Source organism: Hirundo rustica, chromosome 4 (assembly GCF_015227805.2).
Source record: "Hirundo rustica isolate bHirRus1 chromosome 4, bHirRus1.pri.v3, whole genome shotgun sequence".
NCBI classification, from domain to species: Eukaryota; Metazoa; Chordata; class Aves; order Passeriformes; family Hirundinidae; genus Hirundo; species Hirundo rustica.
Window position 1 is genome coordinate 52,941,733 of NC_053453.1, and position 24,607 is coordinate 52,966,339.

General features: G+C 50.6%; 1 protein-coding gene across 6 annotated transcripts; it reads right to left on the reverse strand.

The window, feature by feature from the left end:
* Positions 1–264: 264 nt before the first annotated feature.
* MGAT3 (beta-1,4-mannosyl-glycoprotein 4-beta-N-acetylglucosaminyltransferase) lies at positions 265–24,607 on the reverse strand. 6 transcript variants are annotated; one of them, XM_040062448.2, is made up of 3 exons: positions 8,071–11,995; positions 6,270–7,399; positions 265–1,089 (listed from the first exon to the last, which is right to left on the reverse strand). In XM_040062448.2, the coding sequence occupies exons 2-3, from the start codon at positions 7,396–7,398 to the stop codon at positions 983–985; spliced, it is 1,236 nt and encodes a 411-aa protein (XP_039918382.1). In that variant the 5' UTR covers position 7,399; positions 8,071–11,995; the 3' UTR covers positions 265–982. The 6 variants fall into 6 exon arrangements, with proteins under 6 accessions (XP_039918382.1, XP_039918379.1, XP_039918378.1 ...); XM_040062445.2 differs by having other exon boundaries at positions 265–7,399; positions 8,071–8,155; positions 8,650–11,882; XM_040062444.2 differs by having other exon boundaries at positions 265–7,399; positions 8,071–8,329; positions 8,650–11,882.

Below are 24,607 nucleotides of genomic sequence, written 5' to 3' on the forward strand. Positions count from 1 at the left end.
AATGGAATCAGGAATGAGCCTGAAGCATAAGACACTTTAAAAAGTAAAAAAATTAAGTAGCTGTAGATGACACATGAGCTTGCAAAAAGCCCTTGCCAAAAGCTCTGCGGAGGCCAGATGGTTAGGAGGATTCAGAGCAGGACCAGACTTTGATACCAAGCAACAGAACAGCCAAAACTACAGCAGACAGGTTTAAAAATAAACCAAAACAAGGAGGTCACGTTCTCTCATACACCATGCCAAAAGTCAGCCACAAGAGAGGCATTTCTGCAGTGGGGAAGTTTAATTTGAGGCTCCAGGGTTTCCAGGGCTTTACTTGGAAAAATGGATGCATCCAAAGGAGCAAAGATAGCGTCAAGGGACCATTTTATGAGATGATGCTGCTTACCACGTCCATCAGCTCTTCTGAGAACCACACAGCAGCCATCATTCCGCACTCATGTTCCTTTACATGTTCATACTCACCTAACATGCAGATTAGGTCTGACATGGGCCTACAAAACCAGGAATCAGTCCCCACGCCAGCTAGGCTCCCCTTCAATCTCCCTTCTTGGGAACAGTGCTCTGCCGAGTTAGGGAAGTTCCCTCACTCCATTTTCCAGCAGCCCCCTTGGCCAGGCAATCAGAAATAAAAGCTGTTACACATCTTGCTTTCTTTTCATACTTTGTGATTTTTTTTAAATTTTTATTATTATCTCCTCCTTTTAAGCATCCCTTTAAGGGTGAAATGAAATCCAACCATTTACAGAGAAAATGATTTCAGAATGTACATTTGATTTATCCTTACAAAAAGTTCATTATTACTTGCTGTTTATAAATTACAGAATTGAAAGGAGCTTTGCAGATGCTCTTATTTTTTTCTTTTCTTTTTAGTTTTTTGGCAAGTCCACGCATTCTTTTTTCAAAGCAGGGTGTCCTGGAGCCCCTCCAGGAGCAACACCAGCAGTAGGGTCCAGGTGACCCCCAGGCTCAGAAGTGCTGCTCAACCACCTCCAAGATGATACTGCATCATCATCCACACAGGCAAGAAAAAACAGTGGTTTGAATTCGTAGTTTCAGAGTATTTCAGATCCCTTCTTAATCCATTACCTGTAGTGCCCAAAAGTTTAAAATGTCAATATATTGCATTAGAAACAGTTCTTCTTTCTCAATGCTGGATCTGAACCCCACCTGCCACCCCCTTACCCTCCAGTTCCCCTTTCCCTTTCCATAATAGGAGTGAGTTTGTCCAATGTCTCACAAATCAGAAAGGAGGGTTTTAGGGAGGGTAGGGAGAACACAATGATGGAAGGATACAGGATCCATTCTCCCACTCACTTCCCTCCTTTCTCCTCAAGGTTAGAGGTCAGTGAAGCCAGGACAAGCCATCCCTTCCCTCTCCACCAGTGTTCACTAATGGAACCAGGAGTGACCCTGGACACACATCTTCACAGTGCAGAGGCATAGCAGCCACAGAGATTGCCAGCAGGAGCTGGAACATAGGGAGAGAGCCCTGGCAAGAGCCCAAGCCTCTTGCCCTGAGGAGGGGAAGAGACACCATCCCACAAGGAAACAGCAAGGCAGGCAGAGGGGAATGAACACCCATTCTGCTCCGACACCCTCCCTCCGTGCCAACTCGGTTTCCTTGTTTACTCTGGTTTCCTTGGTTTATCTGTCACAGAGACACAGAGTAGGTTGACCTGGGCAGCACAACAGCAAACATCTCAGCAGGACACAGGGATCAGAGAATGCAACAGCAAGAATGGGCTTGAGCATGTCATCCTCCATACCAACCACAGGCACAAAGTCACCATATCTTTTCTGTCACTTGGGTGTAGCATTACCCCCAGATGGGCAAATATGTCTAACCTGCCCTACTCCTTCTGCTTTAGCAAGCTCACCTGCTGCAGGTCCACCAAAGCCCATGTCCTTACTTTCGCTTGGGGCAAAAGAGGAAGAGGCATTCTCAAGTACAAAGCCATGCATAGGCACACAATCTCATTCTAGGTGGGAAGCACAAGGACAACAAGAGACAGAAAGAATTGCAAGGCTTGGGTGTGCCACACACTGCTTCACCTATTTCATGGCCCCACTTTTTACCAAATTGAAGGTAAAAAAGGTTTTGAGAATGAAAAAGCACAAGGCTGAAGAAGGCTGTGGGAAAAGGCTGGTGATGCATACCCCCGTCCAATGGACAGTTTTGGCTGCAACAACCCACAGACATCAGGCTCTGGTAGTCTGATCCCAGTTCCAGCCCAGTGCCAGGACAAGGTTCTTGGTCTCCCCCTTCTCAAATTCCAGAACCTGGTTCAGATACGATGAAGGAGCTTCGGTGCTCACCTCCAAGTCCAGCACTGAGAAACAAGGATCTGACACAAACCTGCCACCTGCTTTGCCTCTCTCACCAACTCACATACCCACATACTTTTGACTTCCCTCTTGTGGCAGTTGCATGGAGGGGTGGCTGTCCCACCAGAACCTGGCTGCAGAGGTCCCAGCAGAGGCAGCACAGGCAAGACTGAGCAGAGGGTAAGCCACAACCTTGGAAAAATCACTGTTGTGAAAGCCAGCTTAGTAGTGTCTGTTCCCTTCAGGGATAAGAAGGAAGATTTTTAATGACAAGCAGTCTAGCTCCCTAAGGATAATAAATACAGGGTTAGCCAGACAAATTAGACAAACATTGACTGGTTTGGCCTTAAATCAAGAAACGTTTAAACAATTCTTGAGAAAGAGAAGCAATAAAAAATGCATTTCATCTGTAAAGCCCCTTTCTCCCACTACAACAAGAAGTCTGGTTTAAATTTAATTTCCTAAGAATAAGGAAGTGAGTAAGTCCAGGAGGCAGGCAGAGCAGGAGTTCTGCAGAAGAGTTCCAGCAACACCTTCTTCTCCAGCCTAAGGGATCAGAAGGGAAAGACACATCAGAGGGAGGAGAATGTAGAGCAAATAATGGAGGAGAGAAAGCAACAGGCTGTACTTCAGGAACAGGAGACGCAGATACTGCAGCTGTGGGCTTATCAAATTCCCAAGAGACAAGGGTCATACCTCAACACTTAAAATGTGACTGCTGTGCACTAAAAATCCCCAAGGATGGTCATGTGTGGGGAGGGCTGATATCAGAGGAGAGGCTGCTCCCACTGTGGGAGATAAGGAGGTGAAGCCGCAGCACACGTGAACTTTAGCTCCTGCTGAAGTGGGGCTCTGGTGCTGACAAAGCACCCATACAAAGACTGGCTTGTCTTTCTCCTCTGTCTCCAGCAAAGCCTGGCACTGGCCTTCTATTATCACGGAGACAAGGCAAAGTCAAAAGATCCAAGAGCAGACCTCAGGCTCACACCTCAGAATTATCATGAAAAATGGTTTCTTCCTTCCATACTTTTCTGCTGCTGAATTGCATGAGCTAACACACCTGCTGCTCTCCTCCAGCTTTCCCTGGGGAAAGCATCTTTCCCCTGTGCTGCACCCTCAGTGCTATGGCTTTCATCTTGCTCAATATAGGCTTCTTCTTTCTCAGCTGGGACCCCATTTCTCTACAATCTCCCTACACCTAAGTCCTTCACAGAGTTGCCCAGTACCAAAACTCCATCACTGTGACAGGAGCTCCTTCTGCTACATCAATAAGTCTAGACTTAAAAAAGCCACAACTTCCCTCTGGGAGGGAAGAGCATTCTGCCTAGCAGAGTTTGGCTGTCCACCCACTTCCCAAAGGGGCTTCTCTGCCTGTGGGGAAGATACAACTGAACTGAGAACAGCGATTTTAAAGAAACCAAAAATAATAACAAAAAAAGAGGTTCCTTCAGTTCTTCTAAGCAGGCATTATGGCACACAACATGTGGAAGAAGCTAAGGTGAACTGCATCTCAATTTGATCAGAAAAAAACATTTGTCTTTCTATTCCAGTCTCAGCCTTATTAGGCAAGCAAGTTAATTTAGTTGACAATTTTCCCTTCTCTAGAGAGGGGACTAGGAGGGCAAAAGAGAGAGAGACATAGGGAGGAATGCAGCACAAGGGTGGCACATGCTGGGCAACACAGGACCATAGAGCCCTGATGGAGTTAAGGGCAATGAAAACCCTCCTGCTTTAGAACAGCTGGCCAGAAAGGCCACACTTCTTTGTGTCAATGCCTTCTTCTTTATCCTCCTCCATATGACTTCTGCTTGGAACATGAATCAGTCTTTCCACTGCAAGGCTAAGAGAGCAAGTCTATTATGTTTTTCACCCTCTGCCCACTACAACCAAGGCTCTGGGCACTCTGTCAAGCCATCTGCTAAGGAAGGGTGGTGGTAAGGGTGGAAACAAGAATCTGCCTCCTCAGTGAGCTAAACAATCGAATACAACAGCAGGCCAGATCCTCACTGTCTGTGCCTGAGCAGACACCAGCCCAACCAGCTGCAACTAGCACCCTCCGAGATCCTTTGTCCTCTCCACGTCTTCTCTGCATGGCCCAGGCTACAGATGTGGGGGCACACACTCTGGATTGCATGATGGTCCCCAAACAGTGTCTTGGCGCCAGGGAGAATCTGGCCATGGCCTGTTTCCTCATGAGCTCTCTCACACCTTAAGGGCAGACAGATGGATCCCGTGCCTTGATAGGCTTTGTTTGCCCACAACAATCAGCACTTTGCCCTTCCTCTTCTCCCTTTTATTACTCCATGGTAAGAAGGAGTAGCCAGCACATGTAAGCAGCAGCCCTGCTACAGGCACAGCCTGCAAGGCTCTAAAGGCAGCCAAAGAGGCATGCAACAGTCCCATATGTGCAGCACTGCTATGCAGAGCCAGTTCTATCCCTGGTCCTCTCCTGTGAATTGCCCAAGAAGTCACCCATGCCAATACTGAGATTACAGCTTCTGGATCCCATCATTTTCTACAAGCACACACAGCAAAGCCCCACTACGTCCTCTTCCGCCCCAACACTGGTAACAAACACCCAGGTGCACACCAAACCCATGCATGCGAGCACTCATGCACACAGGCAACCATGCACTTGCAAATATACACTTCCACCATCCGACTGAGTCCCCTGCAGCTTATCCCAGCCCCAAGAGAAGCATGTACTGCAGGGAAGATGCTTTGGCTTCTGTAGGACAAGTCCATACAGTGTTGTGGGGGCAAGGGGGGAAAAACGAGCAGAAAACCCCCTCAAACCAAACTTTCTCCTCTGCTTCCTATCGATCTGCTCCAGGACTGGTAGAGTACCGGGGCAAGATCCAGCCCACAACAGAATGCATTAAGCCACATAAGTGCAAGAGGCTGCATTTTGAGAAGGACACCTTGAAAGCAAAGGATTTCCCTTCCCCAAAATACCCTTAAAATATAGAGGTATATTAAAAAAAAAAAGGGAAAAAAAAAAAGGCAGCATACTGAGATGCTTTTGTACATTCACTCATCCAAAAAACGCCAGTGACACACATCTGCACACGCAACCACTCACAAAAGTTTGTGCCTGCTGACTCACATGCTCACTGAATAGCCCAGGCTTGCATCTGTGCTTGCTCCAATCCACAAAGGATGAGGGTGGATGGGAACAGCTGCCCTCTCTCCCCATGGGACCCTCTCAGCCTCCCCCTGAGGAAAATCTGCCATCTGGCTGCAGAGATTCTCTCCAGCCAGCAGGAGAGGTTTGGAAGATGCAAGGAAGTCTTTATGCTACTACAGAAGGGGTCCTCAACATCTCTCTTCCTCCTGCCCAGGCCTCCCTTCATGTGACTGAGTAAATTGGGTTCCCAGGCATCACCCTGGGACGAAGGGAAGAGGAACAGGAAGTGAGGGAGGGCAGAAACCCCAGAAAAACGGCACACCCTGCCCCTAAACAAAGGAAACAAAAGAAGAAAAGGAACAGATGAAAACACCCGACTCTTTCCCTTTGTTGTGAAGTTCTGATTTCACACCCAAGTCTGAGTCTCCGTGGCCTCAACCAGCGCCCTCCGCCTTCCGGTAGGGGTTCTCCAACAAGTAGCGGAACCGCTGGTAGTTCTTAAGCAGGTACTTGGGAGCATACATCTGCTCCTTGGGGTCAGCAGGGGGATACTCCTGCATAGTACCATCAAACCAGCCACCAGTCCGGATCAGCTCCCGGATGTAATTGAGGTCTCGTTTGTCCTCGTAGTCACCCCAGCGGGGAAAGTCCCCATTCTGGGCTGACACCAGTTTGAAGTAGATCCCCTCTGGAGTGAAACACCAGGAGCAGTGCCAGCCAGCAAAGTGGAGGGGGCTGCCCAGTGACCACTGTACCAGGATGTGTCCCGTGCTGTTCTCGTACTGCCGAAACCCGGGCATGGTGTAGTACTCACGGCGTCGCAAACGTATCCCATCGGTAGCATAGACAGCCTGGAGCATCCCCATGGTGCAGCCCGAGACCACCTCCAAGGTGCCCGGTTGCTTCCAGAAGAAGCCGTAGAGCGACTTGCGCATGTGAAAGGCAAAGGGCTCTGTCCAGCCATCGTAGAGCTTGAGGAAGAGCACGCCGTCACGGGCCGGGATCTCGTCAGCATCATCGATGATGAAGACGTCGTCTGGGCGCAGGTTGCGGAGGCGAGAGATACCATCCCGGGTGAGGAAGGTGCGCAGGTAATCGTCAGCAATCCAGCCGTCCTGGCGGCCACCGGGGGGAAAGTGGTCCAGGAAGACGTAAAGCACCTTGTGGCGGATGTAGTCAAAGGAGCCATTTAGGAGCATCTCGCGGAACTTGAGGGGCCGCGGCTCTCCGTAGGCTGTGAAGTTGGACTCGCACACCACAAAAGCATCCACCACATCTCCCAGCTCATGGAAGCGGACGTCCAGCAGGTCAAACTCGTGGTTGACATTGATGGCGTTGATGACCCGCCGGGGAATTTCCCGCGGCACGAGGCGGTCCTTGGTGGGCAGGTTGGAGTACTGGACCACGGTGGGGACCCCACAGCTGGGGCCGTGCCAGCCCGGCAGACACACGCATTCCACCCACTTGCGCCGCTTGCTTCCGCCGGCGCTCAGCGGCTTCCGAGCCGGCTGCCCTGAGGCTGCGCCATCCGCTCGCTCCTCCTGCCGACCTCCCACAGGTGGCTTCTCCAACACCTTGGTGCCTGGTTTAAAGCAAATGCCACCGGCTTTGGTACGGACAAAGTATTCTGTTGAGTCTTCTGGCAGCACAAACTCAACCTTGTGCAGCTCTTCGCTGGCTCTGCTGGGAGACAAGGGCTGGAGCAAGGGGGAGTGGGAATACAGGGGTGTGCGTAGGAGCTCCGCAGCCCCTGGCTCAGGGCTGACCTGAGGCATGACAGGGGCATTGTTCCAGAAGAAGCTGGAGACGAGGTTGGGACTAAGTGAAGCCAGCTCCCTGGGGAAGGTGACATAGGAAAGGGCCTTTAGGAAGTGCAAGAAGGAGATGAGGCAGAGACCAGCCATGCAGAGAGTCAGAAAGAGTTTATGGCGTCTCATCTTCATCCTGTGGAAGAGCCATGAAAAGGAAAGTCACATTCAGTAGTTATTGAAGTGCAAAATGTTTACCACCGTTAGAAAAACAGTTTGGGGAAAGCAGGAATGCTGGTCTAAATTCAGCCTGCATCTTTAGAGACTTCACTCCAAGAACTACTCCCCCACCCCCTGCCATCTTCAGTGGGCCTTTCGCTTCAGCTGGGTTACACCAAGCTGAACCTCTGCTAGATCAGTCTCATAAATCCACAAAGACAAGAAAGGCACTGGCAACAGGGTAGAAAGACAGGAAATCCAGAATAACAGGAATTCATGGTCTAGTGAACTCACCACACTTGGCAGATTAGTCCCTATTCACTGATGGAAATTGAATGAATGTAAACCTCCTCAGAGGTGCATCACCGGAGGGTTGGGGGAAAATGAAGAGAGCAGAGTGCAGGAAGGGTGAGAGAGCTGGAGGGGGTATGGTTGAAACATGACCAGTGCAAGAGAGGCGGTTTTAAAGGACCAAGATCATTAGTCAGACTGCCAGAGGCAGCCTACACTCTCCAGATCTTTACAGTGTTTGTTCAACACACACCCTAAAAAACCACTCTTGTTCTTAGGAAATACTACCCAAGTTCACACGGAGGACAGAAAAACAAAAATAAAATCAGGATCCTGTCACATTTACTCTTCTCCTACCTGTGATTCTCAAGTCCACTGTATCGCCATACGTTGCCATTTGCTTTTTACTATCTGTGGACCAGATGCTGAGATTTTCCTGTATCTGGATCAAGGTGACAAAAATACATGCCTAGCTGTCTCCACCAGTAATACTATGCCATCATGATGGATCCATGTCAGGCCAGGAAGAAGCCAGCGGTGCAGAGCCCTTCCCTCCAAACAACATGAAATATTGCCTTCATCCTTCCCTCCACCAGCCCAGGCAGGGAACATAGAGCTGCTGTCAGGCAGAGAAGTGATTGAAGACTACAATTCAGAGGGGGAAAAAAAAAAAAAACACACCACCAAAAAAAACCACCACACCACCAAAAAGGAACCACCCCAAAAAAACCCCCACCTAATCTCACTCAGTGCTTCATCAAGGAAAAGGAGAAAAGGCGCTCACCATCTGCTGTTTAGGCAAAGGCAAGCTGGGGCAGAAGTGAGCATAGGAAAAAGGTCACCCAAAAGTAGTTTTCAAGACAGAGGCTGTCTTGGAGCCTTCCATCCTTCCTGCAGTGACAAAGAGGCAGAGATCCCCATGCATGTGCTACGTACCACTTCACCTCCTCCACATCCTGCATTCTGGTGGTTCTCTCCCTGGCGCAGTCTCCCTTCCAGGGCCAAAGTTCCTGAGAGGCACCATCACTTACAAAGGCTCCACCTGGCACACCATGGTGCCAGCAACACCTTCACTGGAGGCAGTCCCTGCTCCTGGGGATCATGGGGGAACAGCCCCACAGGCTCCTCAAAGCTGACATGTGGGCAGGTGTGTGGGCAGAGGGAAGAAGAACCCAACCCACTCCCACCACTTCAGAGCGTATTAGGTAAAATACAGCAAAGTGTGTTTACTGATTAACTTGAGGAGAATTTAATACTGAAGTGAAAAGCCATAAAGCATTTAGACAGATGGCAACTGCCCAAAGGAAAACATATCTCGCTTTCCACAGATGGCTCTGACATGGACTTTGGCAGAAGGGCTGTCCACAGTTGTACCTTACAGCTCAGCAACAGCATTTCAGGACACTTGGTGGTCACATTTCTAGTGGAAGTCATCATCCACTAGCATTGTCAGTGCTCAGGTGGCAGGGCAAGGAGTCCCAGATTAGGCTCTGACCGAAGGACTGCAAGCCTGAAGCTGATGGAAAAGTTACAGCATGGCCATGGGAGGGAAAAAAATTGAAAGAAAAATAAACAAGGAAAAAGGAGAGAGAGCTTGATTCTATTAGTTAATGTTTAGTAGGGGTTTTGATATACTTTGCCACAACACAAGTCAGCAGCAGGGCAAGGTGCTGGCTCTGGGCGCCTGGGAGACCATCTTGTCAGGCACGTGGAAAGGGAGGAAATGGCTCTCCTCAGGGGGCTGCACCACAGCAGACCCTAGCTTCCAGAACCCATCCACCACAGCTCCACAGCCCGACCTCACATGACTGGTCATGGCTCAGCTGGTGGGACATCACCTTTGTAGTGGCACAGCCACCAAGGGGCTGGATATTCTTCTGTTAAAAGCCATAAAAGATCATCTTGGAGACTGCTGTCAAAGTTTCTTCATGGGGGCAAAACAAGGGACTGCAGAAAACCTCATGAGCATCTCTTCCTACCCGATTTTTTTTTTTCTTAAGGCTCTGTTAATGTCTTGCAGAAGCAGCAAGATCATTTGTAAGGTAGAGGAATATTCAATGCCTTTTCCTAGCACATCACCGGTTTTTAATCTGTCTTGTGTGGGGAAGAGAAGAGCACAAAAATGCCCAAAGCCCACCAAATTAGCAGTGACTGGGTGTCAGTAGAAAGCGTCCCTCACTGGTAAATGAGTGCAGCTTTCTCCAGTCAGATGTCATGTGACTTCTCCAAGGCATTACTTCCAGACATCAGGCTGCTTTCTCAGATGCTGTAACCTGGGCAAGATGAACAGCTGACCTGCTCCAATACAGCAATCCCAATGATTGCCAGGTAATGCTGGTTTCGCTCCAGTTCCTACAGGACACACAAATGCAGGGCAGCCAGCTTCCTCTGGGCCAAGCCAGGGCTGAAGGAATCACACACTGCACATCATCTTCTCAGATAGCTGTGATGCTCTTCATGCCACAGTAAATTCCCAGACAAAAAGCCATAACTCTTGAAATTCAATAAACTGCTCGGCTGAGATGTAGCATGCCGTGTCAACATAGCAGGATGCATGGTTTTAGGAAGCAAAGCATATTTTCCTCACCTGACATTTGCATACATCAGTATCTGTCAGGCTCAGCATGTGGCTCTGCAGCTCTTCACCCACAGGCACAATCAGCTCCGGGCAGGGCTGCACTGCCTCCGCTCCTGCATCGGGCTGGTGTGGACAGCCCTCCCAGGCTGCTCTGCCAAGCAAGCTGGCCCTGCAGTACCCTCTGCTGTTCTGCTGCTGACATGGCCCAGGAGGCAATTTTCACTGCTCAGTTGGTTTTGGTAGGGAGTGGGAACACGAACCCATTTCCTAACCCATCCTGGAAGAGGGGAAGCAAAGAAGCGAGGTGTGTGCCTTGTCAAAATCCCTTCCCTGGGAACCACCTTCATTCTCACATGCCAGAGATTCTTCTGCCAGGGAGTGGAGAACTCTCATGCACCCTTGGGTGAGCCAAAGCAGTAAATACCATCAGTCATGTATCCCCTCCCATATCCTCTGATCAGCCCTGCAGTCAGAGATGTGTCTAGTGGCAGGTAGTTGGAGACAAAGGCCAGCAAGCAAAGATTACCCACGCTCCCCATCCAAAACCTTTACATGTGGTGGAAATGAGAAAGGAGGTACCAGTCAGGGAGACATCTCAGTTTGTCACAGAAGAGCGCAGCTGCTCCAACACAAAGCAGCCATCAGTGACCAGGAACACAGAAAACAGCTAGAAGAGGTATTTCCCTTCTGACAATTTGACTGAAGAAGGGAAAAAAAAAAGTCAACTTGATCTCTGGGAGAGTGATCAAGTGGCTGTCAGGTTAAAAACAGCAGCAAGAAAAGCTTTAATGCTCAAGTAGAAGAAAGAGCCCGAAGTAGTATGGACAGTCAGCTCCATTAAGACAAAGCTCTTTAGGGAACACAGAGTTATAAACTGCTTCAGCAACACTCGGTCCCAGAGAGAGAAGCTGAAAGCTTCTTTTTGTAAGGGATCCTTTGATATTTCCTTGCTTGAAGTTCTGTCTCTACCATGCAGGGGAAGTGCTTTCAGAAAAGGAGGAAAGCTAGAAGTGTTATGCACGTGAGTTATCCCCAGGCACCTGTTACCATTTTATACTGTGTTGACCGGTTGATTTATACCATCCTGAAATAATACACTTTTCTTTCAAGAAGCCAGAGAGAAAGATATGCACAGATAAGAGCTGGCAGTTCACCAGCCCCAGTGTTCTTTTCTGGAGAACACTGGCAAGAGGCCACACCACAGGCTGCTGGATACAGGCTACCCCATCTTGTTAGGGCATGGGACTCAAGACTCCTTAGACCTCTCCCATGGTTACAGGGAAAAAGCAGTCATGGAGAACAAGTCAGAGCAGAAGCTCCTGGTTTTCCCCTGATACCAAAATGCTCATCTCCTCTGCCTAAAGTCATTCCATAACACCCATGCAGTAACATATTTGCAGATCACTCAGACACTTCAACACAAAGCAGCAATTCAAATTAGAATTGCTTTCACATGGCAGATAAAGAGGCCAGTATGACTTCCACCCCCCCACTCCACATGGAGTGCCCAACTCTCTCTGCTCCAGCTAGAGAGAAATGGAACAGGCTCCATGTTTCTGGAGTACTAGGTCTACCTGCCATCCCCAAGCACAGGAACCAAGCAGGCATCAGAGCTACAGTACCTCCAAAAACCGCAAGTTACTTTTGTCCTGCAAACATCCACAGAAGGAGAAACCATAAAACTTAGTATTTGTCAACAACTAAAACAAGCTCTGGGACAGCAGGACTGCACTTTGCTTAAGGGTAGGAAAAGAAGATTATCCTACATTGCAGGAAAATCTGAGAGAAACAGGATGTACCGGAAGGTAGCTAGGGCTCAGCATCTCCCACATGAAGGATGCCACAGTGTTTTCAGAGACTGCAAGCTACAAGGATGTCAGCAAGAAGCTCTGGCAGTCACAGCGTAAGGTGGTTTGAATGTAAGCAGGTCCATATCAGCTTCCCTTCTAGTTCCAAGGACAGAATAAAAAATTCTTCTGTGTCCTTCATCAAGAGCTGTTGCCCACAGCAATAATGCAAAACAGCAATCTCACTCTGTGATTCCTTTGCAGCCTTGAGGCAACTGACCACAAGGTGCCATTGACGTGGTGCCAGCCCAAACAGCTGGATCAAGCCATCCAGCACGGTCACTCTCCAAGCAAGGTCAGGCTGAGGGACAGCAAGGCTCTGTCCTAAACACTTTCCCTCCATTTCCACAGACAGGTAAAAAGAGTGGTAAGGTAACCACCCAACAGTGTGCCACCCTAACTTCTATTTGCCTCCCAGAGCTGCCACCCACACACCAGTAATAGGTCTCGTCAAGTCAGAAGGAAACCAGACTGAGGAAAAAAGTTAGCTAAAGGATGAATCTACACAAAACTAAGGTTGGAGGTTGGCCAGGGAAGGGTGACAGCACAGTACAAAGAAAGGCATTGCCTTCCCTTCCCAGGGAAGGCAGACACATAATGTACCTGTCAACCACAGTCTCCAGATTGTGTGCAAGACCTTGCTAAGTCTCAACAGACCTCCAGCATCTACAGTCAAAAAATAAACAAGCCAAGTATCTCTTTTATGCATTGTTCTAGGAGACCCAAGTGCTCCAGACCAGTAGCTACAATCTGCTGCACAGAAATTAAGATGGATGCAACACAAAGCCTCCAGCTTTTTAAGTGCTGTGGCTGCTCACACCTCTTCACCTCTGCAAGCACAGTATCTTCAGAATCCACACTTCCCATGGACTTTCATTGTTTCATCAGTTCTCTCAAGTGTCTTGTCCTGCCCCTTCAGTGGGCTAAGCCTTGGTTATTTTAGATGCTACACCTCAGTCACAGTGAGACAGCTGCACACTGTGGAACAAAGTAGCTCTTAACCCTCCCTACAGAACACATAGGACCTGGAGATAAAGTGGTCTTTGTTGACAGGATTTTGTCTCAAGATCAATCTTCCAGAAGTCAGCAGAACAGACCAACATCTGAACACCTCCAGAGTCCATTATAAAACCCTCCATTCAAATAGACTATTCCTACTGTAGCTACCATATTACTGATAGTAGCATAATTATCTAATTTTCCAACCCCCGGTTTAAAAGAAGATCTCAGAAAAGACTAGAAAACTCTAGTGAAATCCAGTAATAGTCTACAGGACACCAATTTAATTTTATCCAAGAAGTACCTGGACATCGCAAGGGTGCAGTACTGCATGCTAAAGGAAACTAAGCTGCATTTCCAACTCCATTGGAATCTACCAAATATTATTCTCAGTATCCTTCTGATATGCTGGGCTCCTTTGTAGCTTGTCTCCCCAACTAAATCCACCATAGGAATTTCCATAGAGGCTCGCAGAAGCTGCACCTTTAATTACTTAGCGTCACTAGTCTGAGCACTCTTTCCACTCTAGGAGAAGCAGCACCTTTCTCCCTCACTTACTCCTGATATCCTGGAAGGAGTCTTCCTCAGCCCTGCTTATTGCCACCTCAAAACATCTGGTTCCAGGAAGCCTGCTGTGATGGCCCTGGAGATTGCGTCACCACTTGGCTCCAAGGCTGGGTCTCTCCGAAAACATCGGAGGGCAAGCTGAGGCATCGTTCATTGCGCTCACCCAGGACGCGAGGCGCTTCTCCCAGACAAATCTGGGACTGCTGCTGTTGACTGCTCCAACTGCACAGCAGTCAGTCACCACAAAACAGAGCTGGTTAGGTCTTCTGGTATCTTACAGGGAAGGAATACTCCATCATGAGGAACGGGAAAGGGAAAAGGGACAACACTACACAAAAAGGCAACTTAAGTCTTCAGACAGACCATGGGGTAATCAAACAAGCATGCAAGATCTCCCTGCTAGTTTTGGTGCCTTACAAAGAGGGACAGGTCAAAACCAAATCATGCCTTCAGAGACTTCACGTGAGGCATGTGACAACACAGGCTGCTGTGACAGAGGTCCCCCCCCACTCACCACCATCACAGTTTACCCATCCCTCAGCTGTCAGTTGTATGAATTGAAGTTGTCAATCACAGGAAAGTCTGCTTTTACAGCCATATCAGCAGCAGATCTAACTGGGTTAAAAATAAACTCGAAGAAAACGCCTAGGCATGGGAACAAGCAGCTGACCAGCAGAAACTTTCTAAATTATTTCACCAGTTCATTTCTGAGCAAAACATGTAGATACACCTTTAGACTCTCAAAACTACAGAACTTTAGGCGCTGTTCATCTAACAAAATCTCCAACAAGGCCCCCATTCAAACACCGTGAGCTCACTAATTCTTCCCAGCAGCATCAGAGAAGGAGCACATCTCAAGGAGGGAACTGGAAGAAGCAGCAACAGCCGACTGCTTTCAACACAGATCCTGGCAGGCACTCCATGCAGGCCAAGCAAGTGGAGCACAAGCCACAAATCCTGAGAACATGAGAACAGCTCCAAGATGAACAGTCCAGATTATCCTCAGACCTGCGGGTCCACGGGTGAAGAGCACATGGCAGACACACCAGATCAGGCACAAAGGTCTTCTGCAAAGGGAAGCAGGGACTGTGTGACAGCCCAAGCAACAGGGAGATGCAGGTTGAACAGCCCAGAGGAAAGTGAAGTCTGTGGCCTGTGGGTCCAGAGCACTTAAAAGAGGAAAGAGGCAAGACAGCGCTGATGCCATGGTGATGGGTGAAGGGCACAGACCCACGCAGGCAGGAGAAACCATGTTAACTCCAGCTATTTTTGAAGCGGGTGGCAGTTGTTTGTGCATCCCCAGGATAAAGGCTCTCCAGGATGGATCAAGGAGGGGAACCAATTAAACCCCAGGAAGACAATAAACAAAGAGAGGCAATGGAATAGCAGCAAGGTCCTAGCAGCCAGGAGAAGAACTGGACCTCCATCCCCACCCTCTTTCCTCCCCCATCCATCACCAACTGCTTGGGGCTTGGCAGCATGCTCACTTTCCCACAGTAGCCGATATATCACTGTTTGGAAGAGCCTCTTCCTTCCCCTCCTCCTCAGGCCACAGGGGTCCTGCCTGGCAGCCCCCGGATCCCCCTCTACTCTGAATGCCTGGTGACCAGCCAATCCCATGCAAAGAGCATTAACCCCTCTTAGCCAGAAACAGCCGGAGAAACCTGGCTCCATGCTGAGAGGTTTCTCTGGGGTGTCTCTCCCTCCTCTTCCCCAACGCCCACTGATCACTCTCCTGCCTTCCCCCCGCCCCCCGCCACCTCCTTCCTTTCATTTCTCAAAAACTATTCCCAGCCCAGGGAGTGTCACATCTTCCCGAGAATGTTACACAAGCCCATGGGGATTTTTCTTGGACCACAAACAGACCCTTATTTATTTGTCTCTTCTGCCTTTGTTCTTCATTTCCTCCTTCATGACTTAGGCAAGACCTCGACACAGTGCTGCCTGGATCCCCCGCTGCCACTTCACTTTGTTATTATTTTCAGAAAGAAAGTGCTGATAGGCAGAGAGCTCTTCAATGCCTTGCCCCAAAGCAGGAATAAGCCCAGACTCCCACCTCTGGGCTGGACAAAGGACATGAGCTACGGGGCTCTGGCTTGCAGAGACAAGGAGGACCCCCTGCTTACGTTATCCTTCTGATGCAGCATTGCAGCCCCTTGGATTAAATCCCCATGAATCAATTCTGCAGTCACAGCTCTATGCCAATAACAGGCACATGGTACCATGAAAAGGGGCAGTTTCTCAAAATGAAATCAAAAGCCTCTTAATGCACTTAACTCAGGGTCACACAAACCACTCTTCTGCCTCCTTGAGACAACTGGATCTGGTTTACAGGCATTGCAGCAGGCCTGAGTCTCAACAATATGTTTACTACTTCTGCACAAACATTCCCTTTCACAAAGCAAAGCAGTGCCCTGATCTCCAGATTAATCCAAGCAGAAAGAACTGAGAGCAGGTCTAGAGGGAGAGAGGAAGAAAGTTGATCTTCATCAGCAAAATCAAATGCCATCCTGGACATCACACAGATTTGGGGACCATTTCTTCACATTCTCCCTTTAGGCTGCCTTATTTCTCGAGAAGGATGAGGAGGAAATTTGTGTTTAGCCAGCTGCTGATGTCCCTGACAAGACATAAACCATTTTTTCAAGCTGATGAAACCAAGAACCAAGCCAGGGCAAGGTGGAACAGCACAGTTTATCCAGGGAACATACAGAGATTACATGTCCAACTTTGCCCCAAACACAAAAGCTGCAAATGGGCACTGTGCAAAAGAAACAGGGAAGCTGAGCACTTCTGCTCAACTGTACAACAGACAGAGCAGTTTACTACCACAGTCACTTGATTACAGGCCAAGTTTCTTTCTTTCTCCACCTTCAGCCTTTTTCCTCCCCTTTCAGGTCCTCAGTAACACAAACATTTATATTGAACTGTGCTTCTCAGAAGTCAGCTGCCACAAACAGGTCAAAAAGGAAGGAAAGGCGAAATAACAAATGTGTAAGCATATTATAGAAATTGGTTATGAACAAGAAGGATGTGGTGCAGGAGGAGAGCTGTGGTCATGTTGGAAGTCAACAGGACAAGCAAGGCAGTCCACCTGTGTGGTACAACCTGCCATAGTGAGGCAGAGAAACAAAGGGCATTGAGCTCATACATAGCTGGGCTACCCAGCTCATCTTCATGATGTCCCACTGCTGCAAGAGCTTGTAAAAAATTGCCCCAGCCTGCCTCTGCCCTCAGGTGATTTCTCTTCAGGGTTAAATCACTGAGAAGTGATGGGAATTTCAGCTGCACGGTTTGCTACTCAGCCACGTGATCTACAAGTGCTCGGGTCCTAATGATCTTGTGTAAAGTCCAATGGACCGTGTCATGACAAATCTAAAAACACTTTGGCAATACAAGATGGGCCTTTGAAAGAAGAAACATGCTTTCAAGTATCTAAATATTTTAGAGAACAGTCCAGAAGATCCTGTCCCCAATCCACAACACAGCACTGCAACTGAGTGAGGGACCAAATCAAAGCACCAGATTCATTGTCTCCAGCTTGACACAGTTTGTTTACTGCAAAGACAAGCCTCTGAACTCAGGAACCTCTTTGCACAGTCCCAAGCCAGAGACATGCTCAGCAGTATCAGACACCTGAGCGGTGCAGAAACCAGAACTGCATTTTCAGGGCAGTTCAGCTGCACACAGCCATGTGCAAACAAACACGGGCAGAAAGGAAGCCCACAGCACTTCCTCATCACTAAGTGATAGACTCTGGACGCCTGACAAACTCCCCTTCCCTCCCCCCCAGTGCTCACGGGAAGTGAGAAGACTGTGTTCCAGAGCACAACTGCACTATAAATAATTCAAGAAACTGCTAAATTATGCAAAAGCAATCCCATCGTCCCCCTGACCAAGCTGAATGCAGGTGTGGTCAACCCTTCCTCCAGAAGTTACTGCTGGGTAGGGATTCTGAGGCCACTGAGACCTTGTGCCAATAGCGCAGATCTGAGAGCACACTGGCCACTTGCTCACAGGGCTGCACCGAGCAAGGGCAGGAGAGGAGGTATTTGGGGACAGAGCTGATGGGGAAACTCCTTTAACCCACCTCATCTCCAGGGACCTCACATGGCCCCAGGAGCAAATGTAGAAAATTGCATCCCCTTCAGGCAAGGCTGCTCAGTATGTCTTGCCTCCATGGATCGGATTAGGTGGGAAAAGCTGCAGCTAGACAGCATTGGCACAGTGAGGCTGGGAAGAAAGGGCTGCTGGGGCAGGTGGGAAGGAGAAGAGGGAACAAAAAAACCCAATGCTGGAGTGGTAAAGAAGGAAGAGTTTGGCTAACACAAAACTCAGGGAAGGCTGAGCTGAAAGCAGAGAGAAACAGTCGGTTCTGCTGCCCCCAGTCTTCTGCCTTTTGGAGATTCTGCCTCCCCGAGTATCAGGGCTTCCAAAGTTTCCCTTGGAAATGGGGTCATTAAGCAACAGAGCGCAGCTCACGCTGATCACTCCAGGGGACCGCTCTCCTCATTCACCCTGCCCTTTGCTCTGCCTCAGAGCCAGCCCTCACGCTACAAGCTCCATGAAAACACAACTTCCTCACACACAGTGAGCACCGTGCACTCTCAGCCCCTACAGACAAATCCTTCTTCCAAAACGCTACCTTTCCTAGCTGCTGCAGCCTCCAAGATCTGTCCGTGCCCAATGTGCTCAGCTGGCACAGGCCTCCATCCTCCTCCTTTTCCCTGCTGCCCAGCTAGAGGTATCTGTGTTAGATGAAGGAAGAACTGAAAGCACTGCTGTAGCCCTTTCTTCAGCCTCGGCACAACCGGCTTAAAATCTCAGTGCTCTGTCTTACCTTCCCATTCTTAAAGGGCTCAGCATCTAGGAGAGAGACTCCCTTTCATGACTCTTTGCCATGCTGTCTCCCTGGCTTTCTGTTCAGTTCTGTACCTGCACACCAGGACGAGGCACCTGCGCTTAGTTCACAGGTTTCACAGCTGTCAGCACGGCTGACTTGCATTAGTCTCTCAGGTGTGCTCCAAACCTGCTTGCTGCAGCTTTGCCAACATGCAAGAGACAACGTAGCAATATCCCAAAATAAAAATTACTCCAAAGCCTTGAAGAAAGCATGGAGTTTGAGTCTGCCCACTAACCCTAGCCCAATCTGTACAGATTTACACACCGAGGGGATAACAACACTCTGAGGGAAAGGGAGCTGGGACTATAGATTAGGCAGCAGATCAAGGAGGAGACAATATCTATGTGAAAAGGGCTGCAGAACCCAAGCAGTGACCAGAAAGTCATTGATAACCCCTGGCTCAGCACCCACATCCAGCTGTTCTCCGGGATTTCCGAGACAGCCAGCAGCAAGCCAAGTACAGGGAATGTGTCACTTTGGTTGCCACTCTCCTGAGAAGCCCCTGCGTTTGCCACTGGGCAAAGCACAGCCGTGCTCTGTGCCTCAGTTTCCCTGTGTGGGGAATGTGATAGACTCTTCTACTCTGGTAATGGCTTACCTAATTAAAAGAAGCTTAATAGGTTGCTTCAAGGCCCTTGGAGAGAAATTCTGTCAAAATGCAAGACAGATAATCCTCAGAAAGAAGAGAAGCCCTCTCTGCTATTCTCTCTTCCGGTCAGCCACGTCCCCCTCTCCTCTCGCTTGTAATTTGTGCATTACAGGCTGAAAAAGACTTCTGGCAACGCACAGTGTGGCCATACTCTACAGCCACGGCTGATGTTTTGGAAAAAGCCTATGTAGACACAGGCCTCAGCACTCCCCTAGGTGGTGAAACAAGGAACCTTAGCTGAGGTCATCAAGCTGCCTATTCAGCTAGGGGGGTTATCTCAGTACAAAAGGCCAAGGCCCCAACAGCGAGCAGCTCACATAACTTCTGCTGTCCTAAAGCAAGGCATAATCACTTCCAAAATTACAACTCCAGAACAAGCCCTTGCTGCTTGTAAGGCAGCCAGCTCCCTTTGTGCTGCTTCTTCCCTCAGCCTGCCTGATGAAAGCTCAAAGTGCAGTTCTGCACTCCCTTTCACCTATCAGCTCTACTGAGCAAGTTTCTGAGCACAAAAATACACCCACCCTGCTACAGATGTTCAGAGGTCTGAAGAGCAGGAGATACCTGCACTTTCAGGAAGAGTTTTGGGAAGTAAAGGGTCTGCATGCCAAGGAGCACAAAGAAGTCAGAAAAAGAAGAAGGTAAAGGAATCATGTTTCTTCCTTCCTGAGATACGCAGCCAGAGTTTATTCCACAAGGACGCAGGCATAGAGTGCTTTTGTAAATCCTACACCACTGCTCCAGCACACAGCATTTCTCTTCACCTTCCTCAGGAGAAGGGGAACTCACCAGCTCTGCCCTGGCCTCTAGCACAAGCAGCTAGTGCTGGCACTCCACCCAGCGCTGCTGCTGTGGCACGGCCCAGTCCTGGCAAGATGCTCACCTAATGCTATCAAAGCGCCCCAAACCCGACCCAAAACTGCCCACGATGCCAGGCTTGGCCCCTCCATGCAGCTCGCTCACAGCTCCTCAAGGCCAGCCTGCCTCACTGACCCGACAAAATGGTCCACATGTGCACTGCAGTTATGTCACTACCTTTCCACGAACATCCAGGATGGGGAACAGCTGGCATTCCTAAGACACCTTCCACATCCCCCTAGATTGCACTGCCCCATGCGCCTACCTTCCCCAAATTTCAGATACCACAGAAATATTTCATTGTAATGTCCTGATGGCATTTTGTGCTACCAAAGTGCAGCCTGACCTTTTGTGCAGAACTGATGGGTGACAGTGGCAGAAAACACATGGGCACAATTACCCATGCTTTTCTGCTTCTGTAATCAGGGTTGATAACACAGACCAGCCCTTTAAGGCACCTCCACTGACTTAAAGTCATGAAGACATCTCTTGTGCCACTAAGTATGCTCTCTGCCTTCCTCTCTGCCAGAGTTACTGACAGCTGTACCAGTCTTCGATAGCACCACCTCCTCCAGCTACATCCCACTGATTGGGTCACAGATTCCAACAATGTACAAAGGGCTCATTTTAGAGCAACTAACCCCACCTAAAACCTAATCGGCTGTTAGGAATGAATGCTGGCCCACCTTGCCCCATCTATCCATCACCAAACTCCCACACTTCCTTCTTCCACCTTTATGATCCAGCACAGAGGCTGGGGTGGTATAGGGGTGTCAATTTGGGACAGCAGGTGCACCTTAAAGATGCTGTTCTCAAGAGAGGAGGAAGCTCAGACTCAGCAAGCTGAAAACTCAGCTATAAACCCTTCCATGAGACAAATTATCTATTTCTGCTTGCTGACAGGTCAAAGCAAGGGAGGGACAGAGATTAACTTGTCTATCCTGAGATGCCCTTCACACACTGAACATGCACAACACCTGTGTGCACTGCCCTGAACAACTGCCATACCAACGACTGCTTACATGCTACAGATCTATTGCAGGCATAAATAGCAGAAGCGCCTGCGTCTCATGGTTAAGTGCACCCAGCAGGACCCGTGTGCATTGCTACACACACCCAGCAAACAGCCACCCATGTTTGTCACACAAGCATCTCTCAAAGGCATGCAGTAAGCATGTTACACCAATCTGGAAAGCCCCAGTGTCACACTGTACTTGGCCAGCTGTGCGTGGGAGAAGGAGGAGAAAGGTAAACACAAGGCACATGGGAAGCCCACAAGCATACAAACCTTACAGGTACGCTCCTCAGGCAAACACACCGAGTGTGTCTGTGCCTGCCATGGGCCTGGCCGAGGTTCAACAGGCTCTGTGCTCTCCGTGCAGCCCCAGCAAGCCTCCAGACCAGCTATCACTGTCAGCCTGAGCACAAGTGCTTCAGGTAAGTTCATAGTTGCGAGCACCACTGAAGCTAACATTCATGTAAGTACACTGTTCTCCACACACTCTTCCTGACCTTGCTAAGGCAACCCCTGCATGCCACACAAGCTACTCTTTTTCCCATCTTACCAGCATTTGCAGAGAGGGAGGAAAGCAAGCGGGCAACTCAGCCACCAAAATCACTTTGGAAACAAGAGTGTGGAGGGCACCTCTAATGGAGGTGAGCCACAGCAGCACCTAGGACCAAAGGTACACTAGACAAAAAAACAGCAGCTGGGCCACCAAATTAGGAACTGGGCAAAAAACCACACCTGCAGCTAGCAAGAATCCACTCTCTCTCCTAAGGATACAATTGCTATAATCCAGGGTGTTAATAAACAAGCTATGCAGGTATAACTGAGTCCTCAAAGAAAGGAATGCTATACCTTGCAGTGGGTTGCTTACCCCTACCATAAAATCACCTGAAGGTGGAGAGGAGCTATAAATCTTTGAGGGAGTTTTGCAACATGCAGTAGAAGAGCCTACAGCTTTACTCCTCTTCTGCAGTTTGCAATGACTTTCACTAAATGCTTGTTTTATAGTGCTACGGCGGGGGGCTGGAGACTCCCTCCCCAGCAATAGCACAAAGGACTACTCTTCTCCCACTCTAGCTTGTGGATTCCCATGTTCCAGCACTTCTACTGGGGCTGAAACATGCACAGGCGCTAGAGCTGTGTTTAGGGTGCCTTTAGAAACTGGAGGTTTGTGAGTAGAGGGATACCCATAGTCCTTCCTTCCCTCAGAGATTGCCTGAGGGTCAAGCAACAAATGGCAGATCCTGCTTGATTTCTGCCCTCTGAGAAGTCCGCAGCAGCCAGGCTGCTGCAACAGGAACTTGCCAGTGCTTCCTAAATCACAGGTGCCAGCTGGACTTAAACACCACTGCTGCAGGGGGAACCTACAGAGCACAAGAGACACCATTTGGGGAGGGAACCTGAGAAGTTCCTGCTGACTCACACCCTGCCAAGGTGAGGGACACAGGGGCAATCGTAGGCAAGAATTTGAAATTCAGTTTGCACAGGCTTGAGGGTTCCAGGTGACTCAAGTCATATTTGTTAGCAGGGGTGCCACTGAGTGTTTTCACAGGCTTGAACTTCCCACTAAAGAAGAGCGATTTGGAATTAACTGGGGGTTGTTCTATAGCAGGTGAGGTGCTCAGCACCCACACTATGTTCTGGAGACAGGGCAGGCAGGCTCCTAACCCAAGCTCTGCCCTAGGGTGAAAAAGAGAAATGCAAGACCCCAGCATCATTTCTGAGAAATCGGCAAGGCTCCCGTGCAATCCAGGCGCCGCTCGAGGAAACGCAGCATGTGGAAATCCCCGAAGGAAAACCACGAGCTGAGGCACTGAGAGAAGCCTCTCTCCTTCCCGCAACACGCTCCCTCCCTTACCGAGCTGTCTGAGGAAGTCTAGAGCTGCAGAAGATGCCGTGTTCCCATAGACCTCCTCACGCTTGTCCAGGGAGCAAAACTCTCGCAAGGACCGAGGTAAACCAGTCTGTATCACCCCGATAGGACACACAGCTATTCCAGCCCACAAACAAGCCGAGAGCCCAGCACGAGTGGGGAGAACTTGGGCGCCCGTGTCCCTTCGCGGCCAGCCCCGAACGGGGGGACTGCAGCCATCTGGCACGGAGACAGAGCAGGGCAGAGGGGACGTTTGACGATACACATTTATTTGTATGGATGTTTTCCCTCCCACGCACATACTCCTGCTACTCCTTTTCGCTTGCTGCAGGCTTGGCATGCATCCCCAACCCGTGCCCTCTTCGCAAGCCGAGCCCGGGCAGCAGATGGGCCTTCGGTGCAGCGCCCCGGCCGAAGGGAGGGTGCCTCCATCCCCGGCGAGCCCTCCGCTGCGGGGTAGGGGGCTGGCAGCATCACCTCCCTCCTCCCTACAGCCGATGCTCCCTAGCAGGGGATGCCGGGATTATGGGGGGGTGGGGGGGAAGGGAATAAAAAAAATAGCACTAATATAAATAAATAAAGAGCGCGAAGGTGGGGGCTCGGCTGGGGAAGCCTCTCCGGCTGCGCTCGCAGGGGATGACGCCGCACCCCCGGGCCGAGGCACAACTTGCAGGTGGCGGGGGGGGGGGACGGAGCGATGGAGGTCCCGCCGCCGCTCCCCGCAGCCCCGGGGCGGCTCCCCCGGGGCGTGCTCTGCCCGCCGCCCCAGCCCCGCTACCCGCTCGCTCACTCACCCCCGGCCGGCGCAGCGTCGGTGCCCGCCGGGCCCCGGGCGGGGCGAGGCTGCCGCTCGCCCCCGGCCCGCCCGCCGCCCCCCGGCATGGCGAGGCGCCGGCCGCGGGGAGGCGAGAGGCGAGCCCGGAGCCCCCCGCCTCCTTCCTCCGCCTCGGAGCGGCCCGTCGCCTCCTCCCAGCCACGGGAAAAGATGCGCCCGCTGCGGAGCCGCGGCGAGCTGAGCCCCGCCGGCAGCGGCGGGCAGGGCTGCAGCAGCCCCTTTTGTGCCGCCCTCGCCGCCTGTCTCCTCCCCCGGCGCGCCCGCCCGCCCCCCCGGGCCGCCGCGGGCCGCCCGCCCCCAGGGGCACGGCCCGGCCGCCCCCCGCCTCCCGCACAAAGGAGCGCCGCGGATGGGGGCCGCCGCGGCGTGCGGGGCCGGGGCTGCCTTAGCGAGCGGGCTGCGTTAGCGAGCGCTGGGCCGGGCGGTGCCTCCCGGAGATGCTGCGGAGCCGAGGCAGAGCCGCTGTGCCGCCCGCAGCCCCGCGGCAGAGCCGCCCCCTCGGCATCTCTCCCCGCGCCCCGTGGGGCGAGCGAGGGCGGGAGCGCTCGCTGTTTGGCGGGAGGGAGGCGAGGCGAGGTGGGGATGCGTGAGCCGCCTTGCCCAGCGACATCAGGAAGTTTTGCTGCGGCGCCAGAAATAGAACCTGCGTCTGCTGACTCCCGGTCGTGCACCCTAACCGCAGAAGCTACCTTTTCTCAATTCAGTTTTTCCCTGCCTTCTTCCACGTTGGGCCCATCTTCGGGAAGGAAAACAAAGCCAAACCAAACCGTAACACTGCC